Here is a 24,297-nt window from a genome sequence, read left to right on the forward strand (position 1 = left end):
GATTTCTAATAAACGTAAAACTTTTATATAATAGTAACATTTTATAATTTCCTGGTTTAACACTTTATTTAAAGCATACACGAGCAACAATAAAATAAAACAAACGTTTAAAAATGGTTGTCGGTCAGGGTTCATAGACGGAAACACGGAACTTAATTCCGCATTTAGAGTTTTGTTGTTGCCTGGGGTTGTCACAGACGCCAAAAGGCAAAAATCACAACAGAAAGTAAGTTTTTCCGCAGCTGTTGTTCTGCATCTAGTGTAAAGTTTTTGTACAATAAACTCACCCATTTTTTGCATTCATTAGACATGCCTTCAAAGAAAAAAAGAAAGTCTATTTCTGAAGAAAAAAAATCAAAAGCACCCGATTTTCAATATCCAACCGAAGCAATCCCATCAAATATACCGGATATTCCCCCACCTGGTCAAGCAGTAAGTTAAACTGTTGCATTTATATAGGAATATATTGTTTTTAAATATTTTTGTTTTATAGAATAATCATATTGTTTTTTTTATAATTGGAATACACTGTATATTGTGTATGCATCAAATTGGGATTCTCCAGAAATTACGGATTGCAAACGGTTGTAACTATTTCCCGTATTTCGACCAGATACTCTATGCGTTACACACTCATTAGAGAAATGAGCCACCATTTAACAAGCCAACTTATGGTCTTGTATATCAGAATGAATTTTAAGTTATATTCCAATCACAATAATGGAGTTACAGATATATTAGTTGTTTGAAAAAAAACCTAACCTCCGTAGTCCTGTTTAAAAAGAGCCCTAGCCTCTGTAGTCCTGTTTAAAAAGAGCCCTAACCTCTGTAGTCCCTAGGCTAAAAAAAACCATATACCTTTTTAAAAAAGTTTTGGTTATGTGTACTGAGTCGTTTTTGAAATATGGTACATGAATGGTATTTCCAGTCTAGGGAGCTTGACTTTAAAACGTTTCTGGTCAAAATAACTAAGATATATGCAACTTCTAGCAACCTTTAGTTTTTGTTACAATTAAAAATTATACTGAAATTCAGAAAAACAAACTAACTTAACTTTTTAAATCATAAGCAGGACTAGACAATGATTTATCATGTTCTTGGCTGTTGTATGAAAATTGTGTTTTTATCTCGTTTGATTAGTAAATGGTAAAATAAAGTATATTATAGTTGATTATATTTTCAGCTGCTGACAGTTCTGCAAACCAATGAAGTAAATGAGAAACAATTCCTGGGGTTAAAGCTTCCTACAAAGATTTTTGAACAGGTGATTGGTGTGAATCTGTTTTAACATTTGCCTTATGACCAGTTTTTTTATACTTTACATAAACAATAATAAAACAGTCAGTTTTACAGAAAGATTTTAAGTTAAAAAAAATATCTTTGCAGTTGACGATTCAAGAAATACGTGATTTGAAAGTTGTTTTTGATGCATTTGATTTGGACAACTCCAGCACAATTGACATAAAGGAATTACACAGAGCCATGAAAATACTTGGATTTCAGGTTTCTAGGAATGAAGTACGTGATATGATGGCAGATGTAGACACACAGAACCGTGGGTGAGACTTTTATTCATTTCATTTTGAAATAAAGTTTGAAAATTATAAAGCAGAGGTAAACTATAAAATGTATTGTCAAATGTACTGCAGCGTTTTTAAGTAGCTGTGTTCCACACACCTGCTAGAGTTCTAAACAGGGCGATGAGCTGCTAAAATGTAGTTTATTATTATTACCGTGTTTTGCCATTAGTATTTTGTATGTCAAGTGCTTGCCATATTTTTGTTTTGTGTGGCAAAAGTTTCTGGTGTAGACTGGCAAAATTGGAACTTTTTAGTTGTGAAAAATTTAAAAACAGGTATATGACATTTATGAGTGGTTAATGATGAAGTATATTGCATGCATGTTGGTGTTATAGTCAAATCATTTTGTAGAAATTGTTTTCAATATCATTATACAATTTAACATTGTTTTTTTAGAGAAATAAGTTTTGCTGATTTTTTGCTGTTTATTATTGAAAGACAAAGTGATTCTCGTGATATACTGGAAGAAATACGTCATGGATTCAAAATGTTTGTTGATCCTGGTAGTACATTAATAAATTATTTCTTAAGGCTGTATGCTTAACAATATTTTGAATATATTGTGAACAGATTGAATATATTGTTAAGCTACTACTACAACAGGTGTAAAAAAAGCAATGTTAAAGAAGTAGATCACACTTTAAATTCTTGTGTATGTTTGAGCTTAGTAAAGTGTAACTTATTAAAGTTACTTCAGTCTTGAGATTAATTGTTAGAATACCAGTAAATACTTTAACATGGTATAGGGATAGATTATATTACCAATTTTGACATACAGGTCGGTTTAGGATTTGCATCCCTGCCACTTTTGACCAGAATGGTGCTTATTAATTTAAAATGTAATATGGGTGTGAGTTAAATTGTTTATAAACAAATTTTATGCAGATGAAGGGCACGTTACGGCAACTTCTCTAAAGAAAGTATGTAGAGATGCAGGTGTTAAGTTTAATGATAAAGAAATAGCCAACATGATGGAAGTAGCAGACACAAATGGTGATGAAGTCATTGATGAAGATGAATTTCTAGCGATCATGTTAAAGACAAATTTGTTTTAGTGTTTCTCCCTTTTCAGTGTTATCTATTTTTCTTTACTGTGGATTTGTTATACAATGTACTAATCATGTTTTGATGGTTTATAGAAATTTCGTATAACCATAATTTTATTTTTAAAATACAAAAAACGTAATCCAATTTTGGCCCCACATACAGTTATGTATTTCCGATTGCAGAATGTGCAAGTGTTTTAAATTCCCAGTTTTCCACCATCACGTAAAAAGCATGGGGAAACACTGCGATTTTGTATACTTTATAATAAAAAAAATTCATTGTTTTTTATTAGAGTCCGTCTTTTATATTCCAAAAATAAAGTGTTTCAAAAATTATAAAACACCTATTTTCGTTAACAATTAATTATATATACTAGAAAGTACAAATACATATTTATTTTGTTATTGACAAATATGATTAAAATTTGGAAACACTGGATGACATGGGATTTGCCAACATAGAAATCGCTGATTTCGTAATTAAATCTTACCCGGTAAAGTGGTTTTGATTCGGTTGCCTTATTTGTTTTATTTAAGAACTCTTAAATTCGTTGACGTGAGTACCAGTGTTAGTACTCTAAAATATTGCGATTATATTTGGATTAAAATCCGATTGACAAAATACGAAAATACGTTTTGTAATAATGCAAACGTATAAGAAGAAACGCCACACTGAATACTGTAGTTTTTTAACTGTTAAGTATTTACGTGTTGAATAGTACAAGCTGATTTAAACATTATGTCTTAAACGTTTACGCAGTAAAGTAATAAAGCTTATATATACATTTACAGTGTAAGTTAAAATATGGCTTTAAAAAGAGTCAAGGGAAGTATTGATAGAATCTTTGATAAAAGTCTTCAAGATCTTGTGAGAGGAATACGAAACCACAAGAGTAATGAGGTGAGGTTGTTATATTTATTACAATTCGTATTAGACCATTAAGTATAAAAATACAGAAGCTAAAGGTATATTAAGGCTATATATATTGTTTTGAGATAAAGTCGCTTTAACTTTGTTACTACATATCAAATTCATCGGATAATTTTAGCTTAGGCTATTATAATACATTGTAATGTGTCTTTAGTACACTTTTTTTAAATTTCACAATATCAAATGTGCAAAAATATGTTTAAAATTCAGTGATAGCGTGGCAAAGAATCAGGAAACAAATTACAAGAAACATTGATTGCACTAAAATATACAAACATGATCTAAATTAAATACACAATGTTAAATCGGTTTGTTATTTTTAAACACCATTAATCCTGTTAATGAATCATAGCATAGGTAAATATATTTTGTTTGAATAAAAATTTACAACAACATTTTCAAAAATATATATATAACCCAATTTTCTGTAATTTAAATTTGATTCACATTTTATTATTTATTTTTCAGGCGCATTATGTCTCCTTGTGTGTCGATGAAATTAAGTTGGAATTAAAACAAGAGAATATTGCAGTGAAAGCTAATGCTGTCAACAAGCTAATATATGTAATATATTTAATGCCTACCACTTTGAATCAGTGATTTAATTGTAAAAACTTTCTTTGCAGTTACAAATGTTGGGTTATGATATAAGCTGGGCTGCTTTCAACATTATTGAAGTGATGAGCTCACCTAAATTTACTTTCAAGGTTTGTTAAATGTACCAATTTTTATTGGAAATCAATTAGATTTATTGAACTCCTATGTGTTGTTGTAGTATTTCTTTCTGTAATTGACTGCTTACATTGGCTTAAGAACTTACAGTATATCACAGGCACCGCAATTTCTGTAGTGATTCACACGTTGATTCATTGCATCGTAATAGCGATCGTTTGACCTGGAAATTAGTTACACAAAATAGCAATTCACAAGCCGATAATTTCTTCATAATTGCGACTGTCCGTTTGATTATTTAGCCTACAGTTGCTGAAAAATAGGTGGGATATTTGCCTTTTCACTAAGTTGATCAGAATGAAGTATTAATATGTTTGCGGTTTGCCATAGATGCTTTGTACGTACAAGAGCGCAACTGGGTATGCCCCATACTCTGTAGACTATATGTTTTTATTACATTTGGGAAATCATTTCTAATTCTGTTTTAAATCAGAGAATTGGATACCTTGCTGCTTCCCAATGTTTTCATTCCGAGACCGATGTTCTAATGTTAACAACCAACATGATACGAAAAGATCTTGGTTCCCAAAATTTCTTTGATGCTGGCATAGCTTTGAATGGATTGTCTTGCTTCATTACACCAGACCTTGCCCGGGACCTTGCTAATGATATACTAGCATTGGTAGGTTTTGTTTATGAAATTAATTGAACTTTTGTATGGACTTCAACCGTAGCAGTGTTGATTGTTTGAAACTTTGTGTTTTAGTGGTATATGAATTATTACATTCAGCATTCGTAGTTTTTAACTTATTTGCCTTATAAAAGTGTTATTATCATCGAAAATTGCCATTTTTTTAGTTTTACACTTTTTAACATTTAGGCTACCATATCATTCACGTAGTTAAACTATTATTTTAAAACAGATGACATCAAGTCGCCCATACACACGCAAGCGTGCAGTTTTAATTTCTTATAAAATCTTCCTGTGTTACCCTGAAGCTTTGAGACCAGCTTTTCCAAGATTGAAGGAAAAATTAGAAGACCCTGATCCAGGTTAACTTCAACCAAATTCAAATCATTGCCCTACCTTCAGCCTACATAATTGCTTTGTATATCTGGTAGTGATGCATATATTGGCATATAATTTTTTTTCATTTACTGATCCTGGGATGGCATACTCGGCTACTGACTAAACTAATCGCCGCCTAAATTTGATTATGCTTTTTTTAGTCGGCCAATTTTGACAGACTAACTTCTGTAATAAGTAATGCACAAAAACTTATTCGGCCGACTAAAAAAACGTGGTAACCTATTTACCTATAGTTACCGCGACCAACTAGTTTAGTCGGTAGCTGAGTATACCATCCCTTGTGACTATTTGCCTAAAAAACCCATATTGAGTTAATAAATCAAGGTAAAACTTAAAATTGATCATAATGTGAATTAAGATATTAAAGTGTTTGGGCGTCAGAGAAAGAGGCCAACTCTGGTCTAAATCCTAGGTCTAAAAAATTAGCTAAAAACACTAAACTGTTTAATACACAAGCTGTTTGTTTAAAAACATCTTAATTTTTTGTTTTTTAGGTGTCCAATCTGCTGCTGTGAATGTTATCTGCGAACTTGCAAGAAAAAATCCCAAGAACTACTTGTCTCTGGCTCCAGTGTTTTTCAAACTAATGACATCTTCAACAAATAACTGGGTTCTCATTAAAATTATTAAACTGGTGAGAGAAGTAATAGTAATGTTCATGTATTAAATAAATTAGAATTACTTTATTGTCGAATGGCAGTCTAGTGTCTACTTTAAAAGTTATAATATAAATCATAGTTGCATGTGTTTTGTGCCTTTACTCCCAACATTATATGTGACTTTGCTGGTTATATAATTTTTTATGGCTCACTATTTAAACAATCCTTCAGCAACCACTAATATATACAGTAAACAAAAAAATCATTCAAAAAATATTGTTTTTATGTTTTATTTAAATCATTACCCAACCATTTAAAAATTGGTTAAATAACATGTTTTATATATAATAGGACACAAAACTTAAACATTTTTAATTTGAAACTAGTTTGGAGCCCTTACACCTCTGGAACCACGACTTGGGAAAAAGTTGATTGAACCGCTGACTAACCTCATACATAAGTATGTGTTGCACTATGTTTTTCTGATAAACTCGGATTTAAAAAAAGTTCTAAACTGTAAAAAAAGTTGTAAAAAATGTTTGAACTGCTGACTTACCCCATACATAAGAATGTGAATGTGATCTACTATTATACTTTAATTAATTGTTGTTTAGATTTTTATATATAAAAAACTGTAGGTGTCAACTTATTAAAAAGCCCAAAACACTTTATTATTTCATTTGTATAATTTTTTCACCTTTATATTTGCAATGTTTTTCTGATTAATGCAGATTTGAAAAAAAAAGTTCTGCCAACCAAAAACTTTTATTTAATTTTCATGATCAAATAAACAGTAAAGTATGAGATTGTTATGAAATGTTCATTGGTAACGCAAGAAAAATTTGCTTAACAGCGTATGCGTATGTTTATAACTCGTAACTTATTTTTCAGCACATCTGCTATGTCCCTGTTGTACGAGTGCATCAACACAGTTGTACAAGGTATTTGTTTATTTAGTAACCAAACAGGATCTCCCTGTATATATAGTAGGTAGGGGAAAATGGGACACTATTTAATTCCATTTTCTCGTCCCATTTAGTAGTAAACAAAAACCATCCAAAGAATTATAAATCCGTATCCTCACTACTCCAGTAAAACATTGTTAATTGTTTAAAACGATCAGGATATTTGGATATAATGTGCTAAAGGTGCCATATCTTCCCCACAGTACTATATCTTTTTTTCAACGTAAACCAAATTTAGTTAGATAACAATTAATTTGACCTTATTCCTCCTGCTTACTGAAGTCCTAATATCATTTACTTCAGGAATGCAAGACCATGGTTCATCAATTCAGGTATCTAATCTAACATTTATTTATTATAATCACATATATATATATATTACTGCTGAGATTTAAACCAGTGTTTCGTAGAATTTTGGACAAGTTTTTTTTAGTTTTTACGATTTGTTTAGAAAGTATTACTATTGGATAAGATTAAAAACAAATAAAGTTTTTATAGCCTACTTTATACCAGGATTGTAAAAGTTGTAAATCCGGACGGTGATCGTTTAATTTTATTGAAAATCCGGACGTAATATGTTTTACATGCGTCTGCTGTCACCCAAGCTACCAAATCTTGTTATAAAGCGTATTACTGACTATCACCACAACACCACAGTCTAGTCTCTAGTGCGTGCGCCTGTGCGATAGAAACCGTTGTTAAAGCTGCGATCTAATGTTTTATGTTCGTCGCGTGTTCGTAATAATCAGCTAATGAAGTCGCTCGAGTAACAAACATTGCCGTGCTGCAATTTGACATTTTGCGCTTAATTGTTACGTCACATGTTTTATTGCAACATAACTATTAACTATGACGTTTCATTACGTAACAATCGGAAGGAATGCCCACTGCCTAACGAACCACGAGATCGAAACATCGTGTATGAGCGTCACATTTTTACGCTCTGCGCGGGCGTAGGAAATAAAGATAGACGCATGCGGTAGCATACATTCTACACCTAACAAACGAAGCAATCGTTGTGAATTTATTCTCGTGACAAGTGACGTAATGAAACTCTGGTTCTCGTGCGGTGCCAACGAACGATGTTTTTTGGCTTCTGTCCAAGCTCGCCCGGGAAGATACTTTGTAATATCATATCACAATTTGCGTTGGTTCCAATTTACTGATAGCGTCGCTCCTCGCTCTTATATTTGCACAAATTAAAATTCACATAAATGCAATTTACCTGCATTTATTAAAGTTTAAACTATTCTTGGTTGCTTGCTTAAAATTATATCGGGAATAAAACAATTATATGAAATATAGAAGCACATAAACCACAATTGTTTTCTAAAATTTTAATAGTTTATCAAAGGTATTATGACATAATCATCGTTACATTTTTAATCCACGATGAACGTGCGTAAAACTTTTCATTTGTTTCTACCGATTTAGATACGTCGTTTTAATAAATGTAATATCATTTTAAATTCACCGCATAATGGTTCCATGTGACATAATTTGTGACAAAATTAGTACAGTAGGTGTTAGGAAAATGCATTTTTTTTAATGTTTGCACGAACCGTTTCGTCATTTTAGCTATTCGCCGTGTTCTCGCAATGTAACCGATGCGGTTAAAATAGAGCGCACGTTTATGTCGTCAATAATTACAGAACAAAGAAACCAAAGAATATATTGTTGGCCGAACGTAAGAAAGTTGATTTTAATATAAATAGGATTTATTTCTACTAAAAAATCCGGACGTTTTTCGACGATCCGGACGGTGACATTATCACTGAAAAAGGGGTATTTTTACAATCCTGCTTTATACCTAATAGTAATATTAAAAAAATCTGCTTTTTATATGATATAGGCTCCCATATTATAGATGCCAAGTTTTGCTTTATTGTGAAAAACGTGTGACATCATAACTTAATCATTATGACATCATATATGATGTCAAGTGTAGAGCAGCCATCGCCTTACTACTCCAACACCTCCTAACTGAGCGCCTATGTAATAGACAATATATTAAGTTATATAAGATAACAAGCATTGTAGAACATTGGCAGTTAAATAAGTGGTTGTAATTTAAAAAAATGTTTGCAAAATTTAAGTTCCAAAAATATGATTCCAAAAAGAATTCTACATCTCCCGTTTTTTGAAAATTTATAGTTAAGAAATGTAGTTACATTGTATTACTCACATCATAATATCTAATTTCCTACTGTTATCCCTTCAGGATGTTTATTTAAGTATTATTTTCATTTGGAAGTTGAAAAAGTAATCTGAATTCTTTATATAGGGTCATGGGATACTTATGAAGGTTTAAATTTGGAATTAATTCAAATAATCATCTTAAATGTCCTAATTACCAATGAGTTTTGTTTGGCTTAATTTATTTTATTCACAATGAAAAGAAATATTAATTGTAACTTTCCTAAGCAATGAAAATTTGGATTTGCTATGTTTTACGTTAATTTATGTATTATAATAGTATTAAATAGCCTATTTATCACTTTGTCCACTTATAAAAAAAGATAATATATAATTTATTGATTAAATTGAGTGGACATTTTCATACACATAATTTTGTAAATTGCTCTGATTTATTTGTTGTTTTACTATAACTGGTTAATTATGGTTAAATATTTATTTAAAGTAACTTTATTTAAAATAGCACGTTATCTACAGTTGTGTGTACAAAAGCTGAGGATACTTATTGAAGATTCTGATCAAAACTGTATGTTATGTTGTGTTAATCTCTTGCTATTATTTTAATAATATAAACATAGCTGAATATGCCTGTTACATAATTTCTTATAAAAACTTTTTTTTCTATTTCATTCGTTACCTGATTAGTTTATGTTCTTTAAATTTTAAGAGAAATCCAAAGAACATAATTATGTGATAGTTTAAAAATACAGAAATACATTTTGTACCATTTAACTTAAAAACTTTTTTTTCTCTCTTTTATTCGTTACCTGATTAGTTTATATTTTTTTAAATATTAAGAGAAATCCAAAGAACATATGTGGTAGTTAAAAAAATCAGAACTACATTTTGTCCAGTTTAATTTAAAAGTGTTTTTATTACTATTTAATTTGTTACCTGATGAATTTTTTTGTTTTAATTATTAAAAGAAATAGAAACTAGAAAGAAAGTTACAAAATTCAGAAAACCATTTTATCTAGTTAAACTAACTGATAATTTGTTTGACAGTAAAATATCTTGGTCTTCTTGCGATGTCACGCATTTTAAAAACTCATCCGAAAGCTGTACAAGCACACAAGGATTTGATCTTGCAGTGTTTGGATGACAAAGATGAATCAATTCGATTACGAGCGCTGGACTTGTTATTTGGAATGGTGAGATACTGTTACATGAGTCATATAACTCATATTGTTGTTGCAAGGCTAATAACGGCATGCCTTGCCAGAAAATGATGTCTTATAGCAAGGCATGCAATGAGTCGTGGGATTTAAACCAAGTTAAAAAATATTTCTATATTTTTTTTTCTATTGTTTCAATTCTATGATTGAAACACTTTCATAAATTATTTAAAAACCTAAATCTCGTGTGTTTTTTACTGTAACATTATTAATGTGTTCAGGTACAAAAACTTTTAACATTTTTAAAAAAAGCATGCCTATTTCCAAAATAAACCTTAATTTTTACATTAAGATAATTTTTTACATGACGATAAATTATTTTTCAGGTTTCCAAGAAGAATTTGATGGAAATAGTTAAGAAATTAATGATCCACGTTGCAAAGGCAGATGGAAGTCAATACAGGGATGAATTAATCAGCAAAATAATCGAAATTTGTTGCCAAAATAATTTCCAGTATATTACTAACTTTGAGTGGTAAGTAACAACTGTATTTTTATCGAATAGTATTGAGTATTATATTATTATGTCTAATAGTTAAACTAATAATATGAACTTATCATATCTTTATTCATTAATATGGGTTATTTATTATATGTAGTTTATAAATTATTAATTAGTGTGTAATTTTTAGGTTTGAAAGTTGTACATAAATATTATTGATTTTTTTCCAATATTATAATTCTTAGATTTAATCTTGAATTTAAAGCTTTCTGAAATTGTTTCATTTTATGTTGACCTATTTTCATAGTTTTACACAATATATTAATACAGTCAACCCCGCATAATCGGACCACCCGCTTAATCGGACCAGTTTGGCTTGGTCCCGATGTGGTTCCATTAAGCGGGGTTGACTGTATAAATTTTACCTAAAATATTAATATTCGTTGTTTAATTACATTTTCTTCACAGGTACATCAGTGTATTGATAGAACTAACTAGAATAGATGGTTCAAGTAGTCATGGTGGTTTAATTTCATCGCAAATACTCGATGTTGCTATCAGAGTGAAAAGTATTCGACAATTTGCTGCTCATCAAATGGTGTGTGTTTAATATGTTTGTTTTATTTTTAATGGTTTTTAATTAAAATGGGTTAGATTCTGACTGAATACACTAATAATAGTCTTTGAATGACTTCTTTTTTATTTGAAATATTTATTTTTTTATTTTTAGTTCTTTTTAAAATGATTTGTTTTATATTTATTATGGTTATTTTTATTTTCTAATAGGCTTAAAAATGGTTTATATTTTACTGGTAATTAATGGTACGTAAAACAGTTTGTACTTAACATGCTTTTTTTCTTTTCGTTACCATCTTAAAATAAATAAACTCTGAAATGCCTTTTACAGGCTTCATTTAAAAATTGTTAAAATTTATTACTTATAAAATGTAACAAATTTCTTCGCGATTTTCTTCTAAATTGTAAAATGATCTTTTGTGTTCAATGGTGAAATACTGTAATATTAAACAACCTTGTATTGACATACAGGCCACATTACTGGAGAATGCTCATGCGTTAATGAGTCAACTTCATCGTAATGGAATGGAGGAAGTATTATACGCAGCTGCTTATATTTGTGGGGAGTTTGCTCAGTAAGACAAATCTTGCACATTTTAATCACAATTTTTTATGATGATCATTTAAAATAAAATTTGTAAATTAAACTTTATATACAGAGCGTTTTATTATTTATAAAACTTAAAACTTTACTTACAGGGCTGGATTTAAAAAATATATTAGGCATAACACACTGAAACATAGATCACTTAAAATATTAACTATGTTTCAGTATGTTATGCCTCGGCTATGTATGTCGCTGAAAAACCTATTTGTAATGTTAAATATCTATCACAAGATGACTTTACAAACTCATTTTAAAAAAATCAAAAATAATCACCACATTGACTAACTGTCTGTAGTTTTAACACGTTTTAAACTTAGATGGAATAGGTTAAGTGCTCTGTTATCTGAATTAACATGTAGTATTTTAGCTGTGGTCTTAGAAATTAATCCTCGTGTATACATTACTGTATAGAATGACTTATAATATTTATATATATATATAATAGTGTTTGGGGGAAGATGGGGTACCTTTCGCACATAATATTCAAATTAAAATAAAAAGGTGTCCCATCTTCTCCCACTGTACTACATATATATACATAGCATCTAAACCTAGTTTTTTGTATAGATTTGTTGAGAGTCCAGATTGTTTGATTCATGCCATGGTTAGACCACGTGCTACTACTCTACCAAGCCATATACAAGGTGTATACTTGCATAATGTAATGAAACTGTATGCTGTTGCATTGAAACGTGCTGAAGATAGTGATGATAAAGGAGTTGGTCTCACACAGTCGTTACAAGAGAAATTACCCATCTTTATTCAAAGCTCCAACCTTGAAGTGCAGGAGAGGGTATGTTGGGTTATACAAATTGTTAAGTTACCATTGTTTTAGTTCCTATTGTATCTATTCTGTATGCGTGGTGCCCCTCCCCAATTATGTGCATCATGTTCTGCCTCAGTGATTTTGCCTTTTTCCTATTTCTGTCTGGCCTTGTTGGTCATTCATTCTAAACATGTGCTTGTGCTGTGAGGTGCTCTTAATAAATTTAACTACTGACTTAACACAAATATCAGCCTAATTCTAAGCAGATAGTACCTTAATCCCAGCTTTTCAGCGGCATAATTATGCAAAGAAACAAAATACACATAAACAAGTAAAAATGTGAAAAGAAAAATTTGTTCAAAATTAAAAAGGGTAATTGTAATGTCCTTTGTTGAGCTATCTTTTTTCACTACTTTACAAGCCGTCTTGCTTTTTGTGTGTGAATGGGATGCAATGTTTAATAAATACGAGCAATTGGGCATTAATAAATTTATTTAGTTGAATGCAATAATGCCTTGGTTTCTAAATATCTTCTGTAGCAACTACTGACTTAAGCCTAACCAGCAATAGTTGCACCTCAACCCAAGTATTACCTAACCTTTAGATTTATTTTTAAATTTCTTTTTTCTTTTTGGATTTTTATTAGGGTGTATATACTTTTTAATTGTTAAGTTTTAATTCTTCATTTTTTGATTTATTGAAACACATGGTTATAAAACAGTTTATCATTACAGGCCTCATGTATTCTCACATTGCTGAAATACATAGAAAAGTTGCAAAACAAAGGATTATTTGAAGTGGATGAGTTTTCTTGTTTATTTAAAGGAGAATTAAACCCAGTTGCCCCGAAAGCTCAACGCAAAGTTCCTGTTCCTGAGGGGTCAGTATGTTTAGTGTATATTTAATTATAATAAAAATTAATGCATTTTATTGTAATTTTTTATTACCTATGTTCTTTATATTTATCTTTTAGTTAAAATGCTTCGGACTGTACATTTTGAGAATCAGCCGTGTTTTCCTTTTTTTTTTGTAAAACTCTTTTAGTTTGGTATATTTTTCCCAGGTTGGACTTGGATGCTTGGATCAACGATCCTCCATCCTCTTCAGAAGATGAAGATGCCAAGGAGGAGCAGAAGATGGAGTATGAGCGATCATATAATGACTTCTATTCACCCACCAGTGAGAAGAGGAGGGAATATTCACAAGAAGAACTAAATAAAGTAATTATAATACAAAAAATTTTTGTATGCTGTTGCTGCAAGGTGTATTATAAGCCTAAAATAAATCATATATTATTTACTAATATTTAGTAGTTAATAATTACATAACTATCTTTTTTTAATTACAAAAACTTAGTTGCCTAAATTTAATATTTTACATTTACCATTAGGCAAATATTTAAATTTGGCTAAATATTTAAATTGCCAGAAGATCGCTTTTAGATTTATATATAAAAATATTGATCTGGGGTATTGCTGTTGAGTGAATTTTGGCATTTAGGGCAAATGTCTTACTATTACATCTATTTCCACTCACAAATTATCTTCAACCAAAAAAGAATAGGCCTATATTGTATTCTGCTGGTATAATGGCATGTCATCTCTGGTTAACTCTTTTGGCCGTCTGATGATTTCTCAATGCTACCTTACCCATTTAGAATAGAATTAATGATGATATTGTTTGCATCACAGTTACGCGAGGAACGCATGGTTGAACAAGCGAGCAACCCCAACTACTTGATGTCAAAGGTAATCTACTACAGAAGTACTTAAATCTACGCATTATAAATTTAAGTTTTAATTTAACAATTGTAGGCCTACTATAAATATGCCAGACATTATAAAATACAATTTAAATTTAATTTTACAATATTTCTGTAAGCATGGTAAAATTTGGATATTTGTTAAAAATTAAAATTAGCACATCTTGGTTCTTAGAATGTAAGAATCTGGTGTATTGGTATTGGTTAATATGATTTCAGTTACACATTTTTTTCTTACTGCAAGTCATTATAAACAAATGAAAAAAATGTTCTAAGTAAAAAATGTGTTTTTTTATTTTAATAATTGTTTTTAACTTATAAATTTAAATTTTTTATAATTAAATTTTTTTTACCATGTTTAACATTATTTACCTCTTGCTTAACTTAATAGAAAGCTGAAGGATATATGAATCCTGATGAAGAAAGTGAAGCAGGAAGCATTAACCTCGATATATCAGTACCTCTACATGTACCTGGGTTGCCTAGCAGTGATAGGTATTTTAAAATGGTAAGTTACCCATGGGTGTTTTAATTTTGTAGAATATTTTATTTAAGTAAAATGTAATGTGTTATATTTGATTAGAATTAATATATTATTTACTAATATTTAATAATTTGGCTTGGCCTAGATCCCAGGTCCTTGACAAGGACCTCACCCATAAAAAAAAATAAATAAATAAAAAAAATATTTTATACTTAATAATTACATAACTATCTTTTTCAGTAAGAAAATTTAATTCCTTAAATTTAATGTTTTACAATAACGATTAGGTCAATGAATATTTTACAAAAGAACCTAAAAAATGTGATTGAAATCTCTTTCTAGTAACATTAACAAAATGAGTAGGCTATTATATTCTACAAGAATGTTCTTTAATCTTTTTTTGATGTTTTCAGGAACAAGATCGGAGACGTCGTCAAAGAGCAGAACGCGTTGTTAAAAAGAAGAAAGCTAAAAGAGGAAAACATGGAAGGAAGAGAGAGGAGCAGGAGGAGCCAGAGGAAGAGGAGGATATTGCTCCTGTGCATGCAGTGGAAATTGTTAATGAAGAAATGCCAGAGGTGATTGACAAATGAGAATTTTTGTTAATTTGTTTTGTAGTTTTTAAACCAGAAGCAATTGAATACCAAAAGCTATAACATCATTTGTTTCTTTGATTTTTTTCTTAAAAATTGTTGTTTTTTTTCTGTTTTGTGTTAAAGTGCCATTTTTTGTTATGTTTTAAAATTTACTGTTAAAAAGGGAGCTGTCAAAACAAATAAAACTTTACAAATGAAAAATTTTAAATAAAAAGTTGCCAGAGGCAGTGGAACCATTGGAACGCAAGAACTTTAATATCTTTGGTTTTCTTTTGTTTTGTTTTTTTCTTTGTTTTCGTAAGGATTTTTATGTTTTGTGATAAAATGCCATTTTTTGTTTTATGTTTAAACTCCTTGTTAAACCAGGGAGCTGTGAAAACGGATTCTGAAGATGAAAATCCATCGATCGATCCTCACAAAGCTCTCGATATTGATCTTGATTCGTAAGTTTACATTTCAATTGACGGTTGGTACAAAATAATTATAGTTGTATTACATATGCTATATTAAATTTTCAAGTTGTATATTAAAAAATGTATTACACCATTACATCTGGTAAAATTGTGCTAAGTTTAAACAGTAAAACACTACTGATTTTCTTTGCTAGCAGTTTATTTTATGTTTGAAAAATTGGAAGTTTTATTTTATGAATGAAAAATTATAAGTTTTTCTTTATGAATGAAATATTTCATGTTGTTGTGGAAAATGGACATAGGGGATTAAAATACGATTCATATTTTATATTGTTGTAAACACCTACCTTACAATAAATTTTATTATTATTTTCACAGACCATTAACTGCATCAGAAGCTTTACCAAAACCAAAGCACCGAGAAACGAGTGCTAAGCTTATTATAGAAGAACCAGAAAAGAAAGAAAAACCATCGAAAAAGAAAAAACATAAAAAAGAGAAAAAGCACAAGGTAATAAAACTTTAGAAATAAATTTATTATGAAGGCAATATTGAAATGTAGTTTTTTAATAATAGTGTTATTTTTTTTATTTTTTTTATTATTTTTTTTATAGAAGAAACATCATTCTGCACCTGTTGAAAGTTTGTTGGTTGATGAAGTTGATGTTGATAGGACAGTGAATGGTCATCAACATCAACAGGTTGATCAACAAGATGTTGTTCAAGTTAAAAAAGAGAAAAAGGTTTGTATTATGTTGAATTATATGTGTATTTTAAAGTTTTGTAATTTTAATTTGTTTTTACTGCTGTTACCCCACTAGAAAATATGTTTTTACAGGTGGTTATCTTTCACATGTGGTAGATTTCTAGCTTAGGGTCGATTTTATATGAGTGAGAGCCTACACTGTGACTTGCCCTGAGATTTAGCCATTACTTTACTTCTATTATCAGATGTTTTTGTTTAACAGTAAAAGCTTACATAATTTTTTATCATAATAAATGCCCCATGTCTTCATGAAGTTTCGTATTTTAGTTGTCTTTTCATAACTTTTAGTTATAAGTCACATAGTATTTGTATAATGTTAATAATTGCAGTTTTATATTTTACAGGAAGATGATTTGAGTTTTTGGTTAAATGATTCAAGTGAAAAGATGGAAGAACCTGTAGTGAATGGGTATGTAGTGTATATTGTATTTAATTATTAATACAATGATGGTTATATATGGTTGAGGTTACTTAGGTTTAAAAGCAAGGCATTCCATGGGACCTGGGATTTGGATTAGGTTTGGTCCAATTATCCCATACAGTAATGCTAGTTATTCCCACAGCCACAATATTGTATTGAATTAATTGTACTTTAAAATTTTAAAAAGTATAAATAAAGTAGGGTGGGGGAAGATGGGACACCTTTAGCACATGATATCCAAACATCCTGATCGTGTTTTATATAATTAACATCGGTATATGGGAGTCTTAGGGATAAGGTTTTATAACTCTTTAAATTTTATATGCTTCCCACCAAATTGGACGAGAAAATAGAATGAAAAGGTGTTCCATCTTCCCCCACCCTACTATATAAAATACTTGTAACTTGAGTTAGATTTGCCCCATTATCTTGTGTAGTGATGCCTGGTATTTTTACAGAATTACATCCAACTAATTGTTTTCCAAATAGAATAAATATAAATTAGTTGTAACTAAGAAAATTAGATAACATTAATACACAAATAATACTTTTACCTACCTCGATTTAAACCAAAATAAATGTAGAATATTTTTGGAAAAATATTACTTAAATATGGTTCCATGTATAAACAGTAATACACCTAAAACGCAATTTTGGATACCCACCAAATACCCATACTTGCATAAACATAATAATAATTCTATCACCCACAGTGTGGCTGTAGAGGATGACAAGCCAACACAAAAAATTTCAAAAGAAAAAAAGAGAAATAAAAAAGCAAAGAAATCAAAAAGAAAATCTGCAGAAGTAGAAGAAACACCCCCTCCTTCTGAACCACAGGTATATATAGTAAGGTGGGGGAAGATGGGACACCTTTTCATTCTGTTTTCTCATCTCATTTAGTAGTAAACAAAGATCATTCAAAGAATTATGAAACCGTATTCTGATGACTGTTATATACCGTTGTTGATTGTTTAAAACTCGATCAGAATATTTGGATATTATGTGCTAAAAATGTCCCATCTTACCCCAAAGTACTATTCTAATTATTTATAAAAAAAATTTGAATTTTTACTTCTTAAATTTGTTGTGTCCTAAACTATAGCGAACCGTGTTTTTGGCCTTCATAGGGCATTGTCTTGCAAGTAAGGCTTGAATAGTTTGTAAAGAAATTGCATTTTAATTTTAAACTATTTTTTATAATTTTTGATTGAGCCTTTAAGAACCTATCTAGTATCTTCTGAATTTTTTAACTACAGATGTATGTATTTTAATAATCCTAGCATGGTAAGGGCAACGTATGTCATTATAATATAGGTATTTTCTTTCACACACCTTGTACCTGAGTTACCACATATAAAACTTTGCGGGAGATTTTTTATTAATGTATGGCTGACAGTTTGGACAAAGGCCACTGGGTTGGAGCACTTCCTGCCCAAGGACAAATACACCCACAATGAGAACAGCATTTTTCTTTGAACCGTAATTTTTACAGGCACGCTAACCAATGCGCCATAGCATAAGACATCCCTATAACTAAACTATCAAATTTGTAATAGATCCAAATGAGTCGATATACATTGCTTACTGAAAACAAAGACATGAGAATTGAGTTTGAAACACGATCCATACCACGACAAGAAAAGAAAATCACTGTATCTTGTGTTTTCTCCAATTTATCTTCAAGTTTTATCAAAACTATTGAGTTTAATGTCCTTGATACATTGAATACAAGGTTGGTATACCGCATAGGGTATAAAATCACTGCTATATCTTTGTGGGACAATTCGCTGGCTTTTACAGCAGTGTCTCTTTTGCACACAGCAACACAGGGGTCTATTATTTATACACATTGTCCAAGTTATCAAGTACACATTTATTTTTTGTTTTGTGGATGATCGCCTATTTTTTACATAAGTGTCTGATGTGTTGTACCAATTCTATTTTATATAGGTAAGGTACTTCAGCAAGGCTTTGGACTAGTTACTAGAATGTAAGACAAAGTTGACCAAATACCGTTATGTGACTTACTAAAGCACTCAGCGATATAGCAGCAGTGAACTTTGAACCTAGTATCATCCATTTACAACTTAAACACTCCAACCTTTATTTAAAGTTGGGCTCATTTACAGCCCCACAAAGTACAAGCACATGTTTAGAATGTATGACCAACAAGGTCAGACAGGAAAAGGAAAAAGGCAAAATCACTGAGGCAGAACATTAATGCACATGATTAAAAATGGCACCACATAGATACAATACAAACTAATATCAATGGAAACTTAACAATTATAACATATTTTTAGACTGATTCGAGATGGTGGTAGCTCGTCACATGACGCTGTGCGAATCCCTTTTTCCTTGCCACCTTCAGCAAGGAATGAATGTCAACTTGAGTTCACGGCATCCAGTGTAACCATGCCACAGCGACTTAAGGGTACCATAACATACATGGTACAGGATGATACGAAACAACATACTAACCAAGAGAAACTGGACTTTAAATTACATCTGCCATGTTCCGCGTATCTTATATCAACACCACTGTCAAGGTTTGGTTAATCTATTTCTAAAGAAAATATATGTCAAAGTTATTGAATATCCTATTACTATAGAACAGTGCTCTTCAACCGGTGTGCACGGTGCACCCTAGAGTGCACAAAAATATGCCTTTTATTAGTTTTGAACATTTTAAACAAATATTTTCTAACAAATTTAACAAAACACACTTTCCTACAGTCTTTTTTCTATGAGTTCCATATCTTGCATCACTTGCGAAACGTCATAGTTTTACGTTAAAGCAATCAGGGGTGCATACGTTCGTCGCAACAACTTTAGGAGCTCACCAACCTGGAAAAGGTTGAAGAGCACTGCTATAGGCATTTGGGGTGTAGGTTTTTACCATAGCAGTAGTGTCGAGCCTCTTAATGATGTGCATAAGCCCTTTTATTATGTGTAGCTCTGGTCAGGTATAGAGTAAATCCTGTTTTCCCCTTTTTTACTTTAAATAATTGAAGTTTAAGTGTATATATTTTATATAGTACCAATTGTATATTATTTAATTAACAATGGTTAATTACAGTGATCGGTTCACCAAGTTGTTATCATCTGGTGAAGTTACAGACAAAGCTTCATATCAGTTCAACAACACAGACATGACTTTAGAATTAATGCTGCAGAAACTTTGTTTCTACATTAAATTTGCTGGTATGAATGTTTCTTTGTTAGATTGTTTTATTTTATAGGGGCAGGAAAATGACGATGAAAATAATAGTTGTTATATTTTTAGCCTAATTTTTCATTTTATACACTATGTACCAGTAACAAGTTGATAGGTATAACCTTGTGGGTGATTGTCTTTTTTTCGGGCTGGTGCTGACGAATTGGAAAACTCTTTTTGTGAAGTGATCACTGGTTTGGAGCAATTACCATTCAGTGTGTTTCACTCGCCCACAGTAGCAGCATCAAGCCGTGAACCTGGTATGCTTTGGTTACGTTACGAATGCCAAGTCGCTGCTACCATTGTGGTCTTATGTGTCCTTGGGCAAGACACTTAACGGCAATTGCTCCAACCCAGTGGTCACTAATGGGTTGTCCAAATTATCTCCATATATATATATATAAAAAAAAAATAATAATAATCACCCACAAAGTAATATACATGGTAACTCGTAAGCTGGCAAGAGGTGTTAAGCCCGTGTTATAACAACTGTCCTTTTTTCGGCCATGCGAGAATAAAGTAAGTTACATTCATTCAAGTCACTGTGTTATGGTGTTGAATAAATGGCAATGTTTTTTTAACAGTTGTAGAACAAATTGGGAACAGTGCTTCACTTTATTCGTCATCTATTCAGAAACACCATGTTTGCTTGCTGGTTAAAAGTGTGGTAAGTCTGTAGTTTGTAAGTTTTTAGTTTAATAGTACTATGGAATAGGTTGGAATGCTGTTAGCACTTAAATCCCACATTTCCTGGTTGTGTTTTTAATAATTAACGATGCTCTTTTAGAGTTATAGGTTTATGGTTATATAACTCCGTAATGTTTTTAATTATGATTCCTACCAAATGACATGAGAAAAAAAGAGAAAGAAAGCCCTTTATGTCCCACTTTACTATACTTTGGTAATACATATTGTATTTGACAGGGCAATGGTATAAGCATCGATGGAAAAAGTGATAATAGTTCGTTGCTATCTAATATAATGGATGAAGTCAAAATGGTGGGGAAAACATAAGATCGTATCCTGTATGTGAGATAATGGTTTTGTGCAAAGGGGCATTTTGGTGTTAAATGATCATTAATAGCCAAACAACACAAGAAGACGATTTTTTTGCATAATGCAATATTTAAATCCATCGTTTTATCTCCAAGACGATTTAAAAATGAGCAATCACCTTAAATGTTGTACTAATATTGTATTGTTCTTATACTGGCACTCCACATTTGAATTAGCATATTAAATTTCTTATTTATTTTAGTTAGACATGAAATACTATTACGTAGTCACTACATTTTGTTTGGTGCTTACTCTATCATTGCCCAACAAAAATTTTACTGTTTTTGAAAATAATTTTTGTGTCGAATGTAACCATATGTATATGTTATTTATCGTATATCGTTTGTAAGATGTCTATGTTCTACACGCTGTACATTTATTGCATAATATAACATTAGTGGAAATTAGAATGGTTTATGGTTAACTTACGTGGCTTGGTCGAATCATCATTTCATAAATACAAGGTTTGTGAATCATATACAAGCAACATGTTATTATTTTGAATATACGAATGTGAATGAAACTTATTTAACTCTGCGTGGTGGGCAATGACGGACGTTATAACGTGTTCCGTTTCATACAGCCCATACACGCCTTCGAGTTTTTCGAATATTTAACTTGGTGGTTAATTTGAATAAACGAATGTAACTTATTTTATCCTCGCGTGGCCGCAAAACGATAGTCGCTATAACGCGGATGACACTTCGTGCCAGCTTACCATGAATATTACTTTGTGGTTAATTGTGTTTATTGTTTGTTAGTGTAGGGCTGACAATTTAGGCAATTCCTAAACAACTACTTCATTAGAGCAGTATTAAGCCATCAATTGTAACATTATCGAACATAGAATCCCGTATCCTTCGGTTACGATACAAGCGCCTAACAACCTTGTCGGACAGTTAATCGCCACTACTCTAATCACTCGAGTAAATAGCTGTGACTTATCTAGAGCCTGGCGTGGCGGACACCGACAGTCGTAATATCACGGTTGCTCCCTTTCTCCTACCTCGTGTCCGATTATTAGATGTTACTTTTTGTGTGCTTACATTTTGGATTATTTTGTTGTGGGCCTTACTTTATTAATATTTAGATTCGCGAGGTGTCGCTCGTGAGCAGTTTCAAACTGTTTATCATAGCGTACAAGTCTATTGGTATGGTAGCAGCCCTTTGCTTCATAGGGTTATAGTTCCAATTCACCTTTTAGTTAGAATGCATTGTCTCGATTTTAAGGACACTCAGACAGTGTCAATAATGTGTTAATGATGACTCCAGAAGAGTAAGATTTTTGTTGATTCAGACCCACTGGGTTTCAGAAACATGGGCAGACAATGAGTCTGGATTCCGTATTCTTTCGGCTAGTGAAAGACATGGTGTCACGACGCCGAACAGTGTAGAACAGTTAACTTGTATAACGAATACATAACTCCATTCTGTGTTTTATACAATAGTGCGCTAACTATACATACACATGGCGTTAACTATAACGTTTTCATGGCTTCCGGCATCGCACAAAGTACAACTGAGTCACGAAAGACGAATAACAAACAAGTAATATACATCTATATATACCATAATATACCGAAGTGCTAAATCTATACACTGCATTGCAGTGCAAATACCTTATCATGGATCACTGGTTCAGAAAAAAGTAAGACAAATTATTTCTTCAACTTATCGCTGGAGGGGAATTGCTTTTTACACAGTTTAGCAGTCAGCGTCACTGCTGTAAGTAAGAACATATAGCTTTGAATTCCATTATTGAGATTTTACTTCAGGCCAATATACAGTGGCATCTTTTGTTCAGTGTGTAGATAATTTTTATAGAAACCAAAATAGTTAACCACGGCAATCAGGGTGTACAGGCACCGAAAGATAATGACTTGTAACAAGATATTGCTATTGTAGTAAGCGCTTGTGTGAATGGCAAATCGCTGCCCGTTTAATGATACGTTATCCGTTTTACAGTTGCCAAGTGCGACCACACATACGAAGTTTACAGTGGGTTGTAGTCGTGCGGCGTTCCTCTTGTTGGCTGCAGTTGCTGCTGCTAGTAGATTGTATATTGATTTCCGAGGTTGTGTGCTCATGGACTAAACGCCTAAGCGGACTCTTTGAACTCGTTCTGACTGCTTTATCAAACTGCAGATATTTGGTCTTTTTAACTTTTATTATCACTACTAACGATTATAACTCTCACAATACAGTGAGAGATCAAAGTCAATACAGTTAGCACTGAAAAGTGCTTATCAGATATATGTATCGTACTATAGAGGTTGCACGGGTAGCTCTTTGACCCTAAAGACAATTAAGGTTTTTTGGGTTACTCTGAGTTATGACACTTTCATTTTTATAGCGGGCCAAAAATGACGTGAAAGTTATGTGAAAAAGGTTTCGTAATCACTATTGCGTTACCGCAGGAAATCCCACAAGCCTTTCAGAGACTTACCTCCCGTTGAGTGTTGATAGGATTTCTGTGTTAAACGCTGTTGGTTATATTGGCCGAGTGCTTTTCATAGAAGGAGCAAACCCGAGATCCGTATTTACTTACACTTTCGTTCGTTTCTGGCTTTATGAGTTATGAATTGCGTCTACAACTTTATTGCGATTGTGTTACTAAGTTGTTATATATATATATAGTAGCCATTTTTTCAGGAGAGTTGAGCTGGTAGTATTCCTTTTTTTAGTTGGGTTGTAGTTTATGTGACGATTATGGTCTTATTGCAAACCTAGTAGCATTACTATGGTATTTTGAGGCTAAGAAATGTTTATTTTCAAATTTCCAGTTGCCTTATACTTACAGTGTTTTGTTATAGGGTTGTGTCTTCACATGTACCGAAAGGAAGTTGTGTTTTGTTTGTTAATAAAGTATTGCGTTTTGTACGATTAAGTTGGCAAGACAAAAATCTATCCATGGATGTGGCATTAGGACCGTTT

At 31.5% G+C, this 24,297-nt stretch overlaps 2 protein-coding genes across 3 annotated transcripts; both read left to right on the forward strand.

Moving 5' to 3' along the window:
* Window positions 1-84: 84 nt before the first annotated feature.
* LOC149735458 (uncharacterized) lies at window positions 85-2,967 on the forward strand. Its single transcript, XM_089878360.1, has 6 exons — window positions 85-226; window positions 308-432; window positions 1,184-1,264; window positions 1,387-1,559; window positions 1,977-2,083; window positions 2,466-2,967. Exons 2-6 carry the CDS (start codon window positions 310-312, stop codon window positions 2,633-2,635), a joined length of 654 nt encoding a protein of 217 aa, XP_089734486.1. The 5' UTR covers window positions 85-226; window positions 308-309; the 3' UTR covers window positions 2,636-2,967.
* A 399-nt stretch (window positions 2,968-3,366) lies between these two features.
* On the forward strand, window positions 3,367-21,846 carry LOC149735459 (AP-3 complex subunit delta-1-like). 2 transcript variants are annotated; one of them, XM_089878345.1, is made up of 30 exons: window positions 3,367-3,527; window positions 4,026-4,121; window positions 4,184-4,264; window positions 4,723-4,911; window positions 5,153-5,282; window positions 5,814-5,953; window positions 6,305-6,378; window positions 6,810-6,859; window positions 7,166-7,215; window positions 9,557-9,605; window positions 10,085-10,230; window positions 10,581-10,729; window positions 11,165-11,294; window positions 11,744-11,847; window positions 12,447-12,672; window positions 13,380-13,525; window positions 13,709-13,865; window positions 14,337-14,393; window positions 14,799-14,915; window positions 15,305-15,469; window positions 15,854-15,930; window positions 16,279-16,411; window positions 16,515-16,643; window positions 17,011-17,075; window positions 17,801-17,927; window positions 18,647-18,822; window positions 19,394-19,639; window positions 20,170-20,294; window positions 20,892-20,974; window positions 21,232-21,846. In XM_089878345.1, the coding sequence occupies exons 1-30, from the start codon at window positions 3,432-3,434 to the stop codon at window positions 21,319-21,321; spliced, it is 3,603 nt and encodes a 1,200-aa protein (XP_089734471.1). In that variant the 5' UTR covers window positions 3,367-3,431; the 3' UTR covers window positions 21,322-21,846. The 2 variants fall into 2 exon arrangements, with proteins under 2 accessions (XP_089734471.1, XP_089734472.1); XM_089878346.1 differs by having other exon boundaries at window positions 7,187-7,215.
* Window positions 21,847-24,297: the final 2,451 nt, after the last annotated feature.

This window comes from Ciona robusta, chromosome 5 (genome assembly GCF_009617815.1).
Source record: "Ciona robusta chromosome 5, ASM961781v2".
NCBI lineage: Eukaryota > Metazoa > Chordata > Ascidiacea > Phlebobranchia > Cionidae > Ciona > Ciona robusta.

Bases quoted from the DNA above. Each gene is read 5' to 3' on its own strand.
- LOC149735458 (XM_089878360.1), top strand. From the start codon at position 310: ATGCCTTCAAAGAAAAAAAGAAAGTCTATTTCTGAAGAAAAAAAATCA. The intron at 433-1,183 runs GTAAGTTAAACT...TTATATTTTCAG, and splicing joins TTCCCCCACCTGGTCAAGCA to CTGCTGACAGTTCTGCAAAC. The intron at 2,084-2,465 runs GTAGTACATTAA...AATTTTATGCAG, and splicing joins CAAAATGTTTGTTGATCCTG to ATGAAGGGCACGTTACGGCA.
- LOC149735459 (XM_089878345.1), top strand. From the start codon at position 3,432: ATGGCTTTAAAAAGAGTCAAGGGAAGTATTGATAGAATCTTTGATAAA. The intron at 13,526-13,708 runs GTCAGTATGTTT...TATTTTTCCCAG, and splicing joins AAAGTTCCTGTTCCTGAGGG to GTTGGACTTGGATGCTTGGA. The intron at 20,295-20,891 runs GTATGAATGTTT...TTTTTTTAACAG, and splicing joins TTTCTACATTAAATTTGCTG to TTGTAGAACAAATTGGGAAC.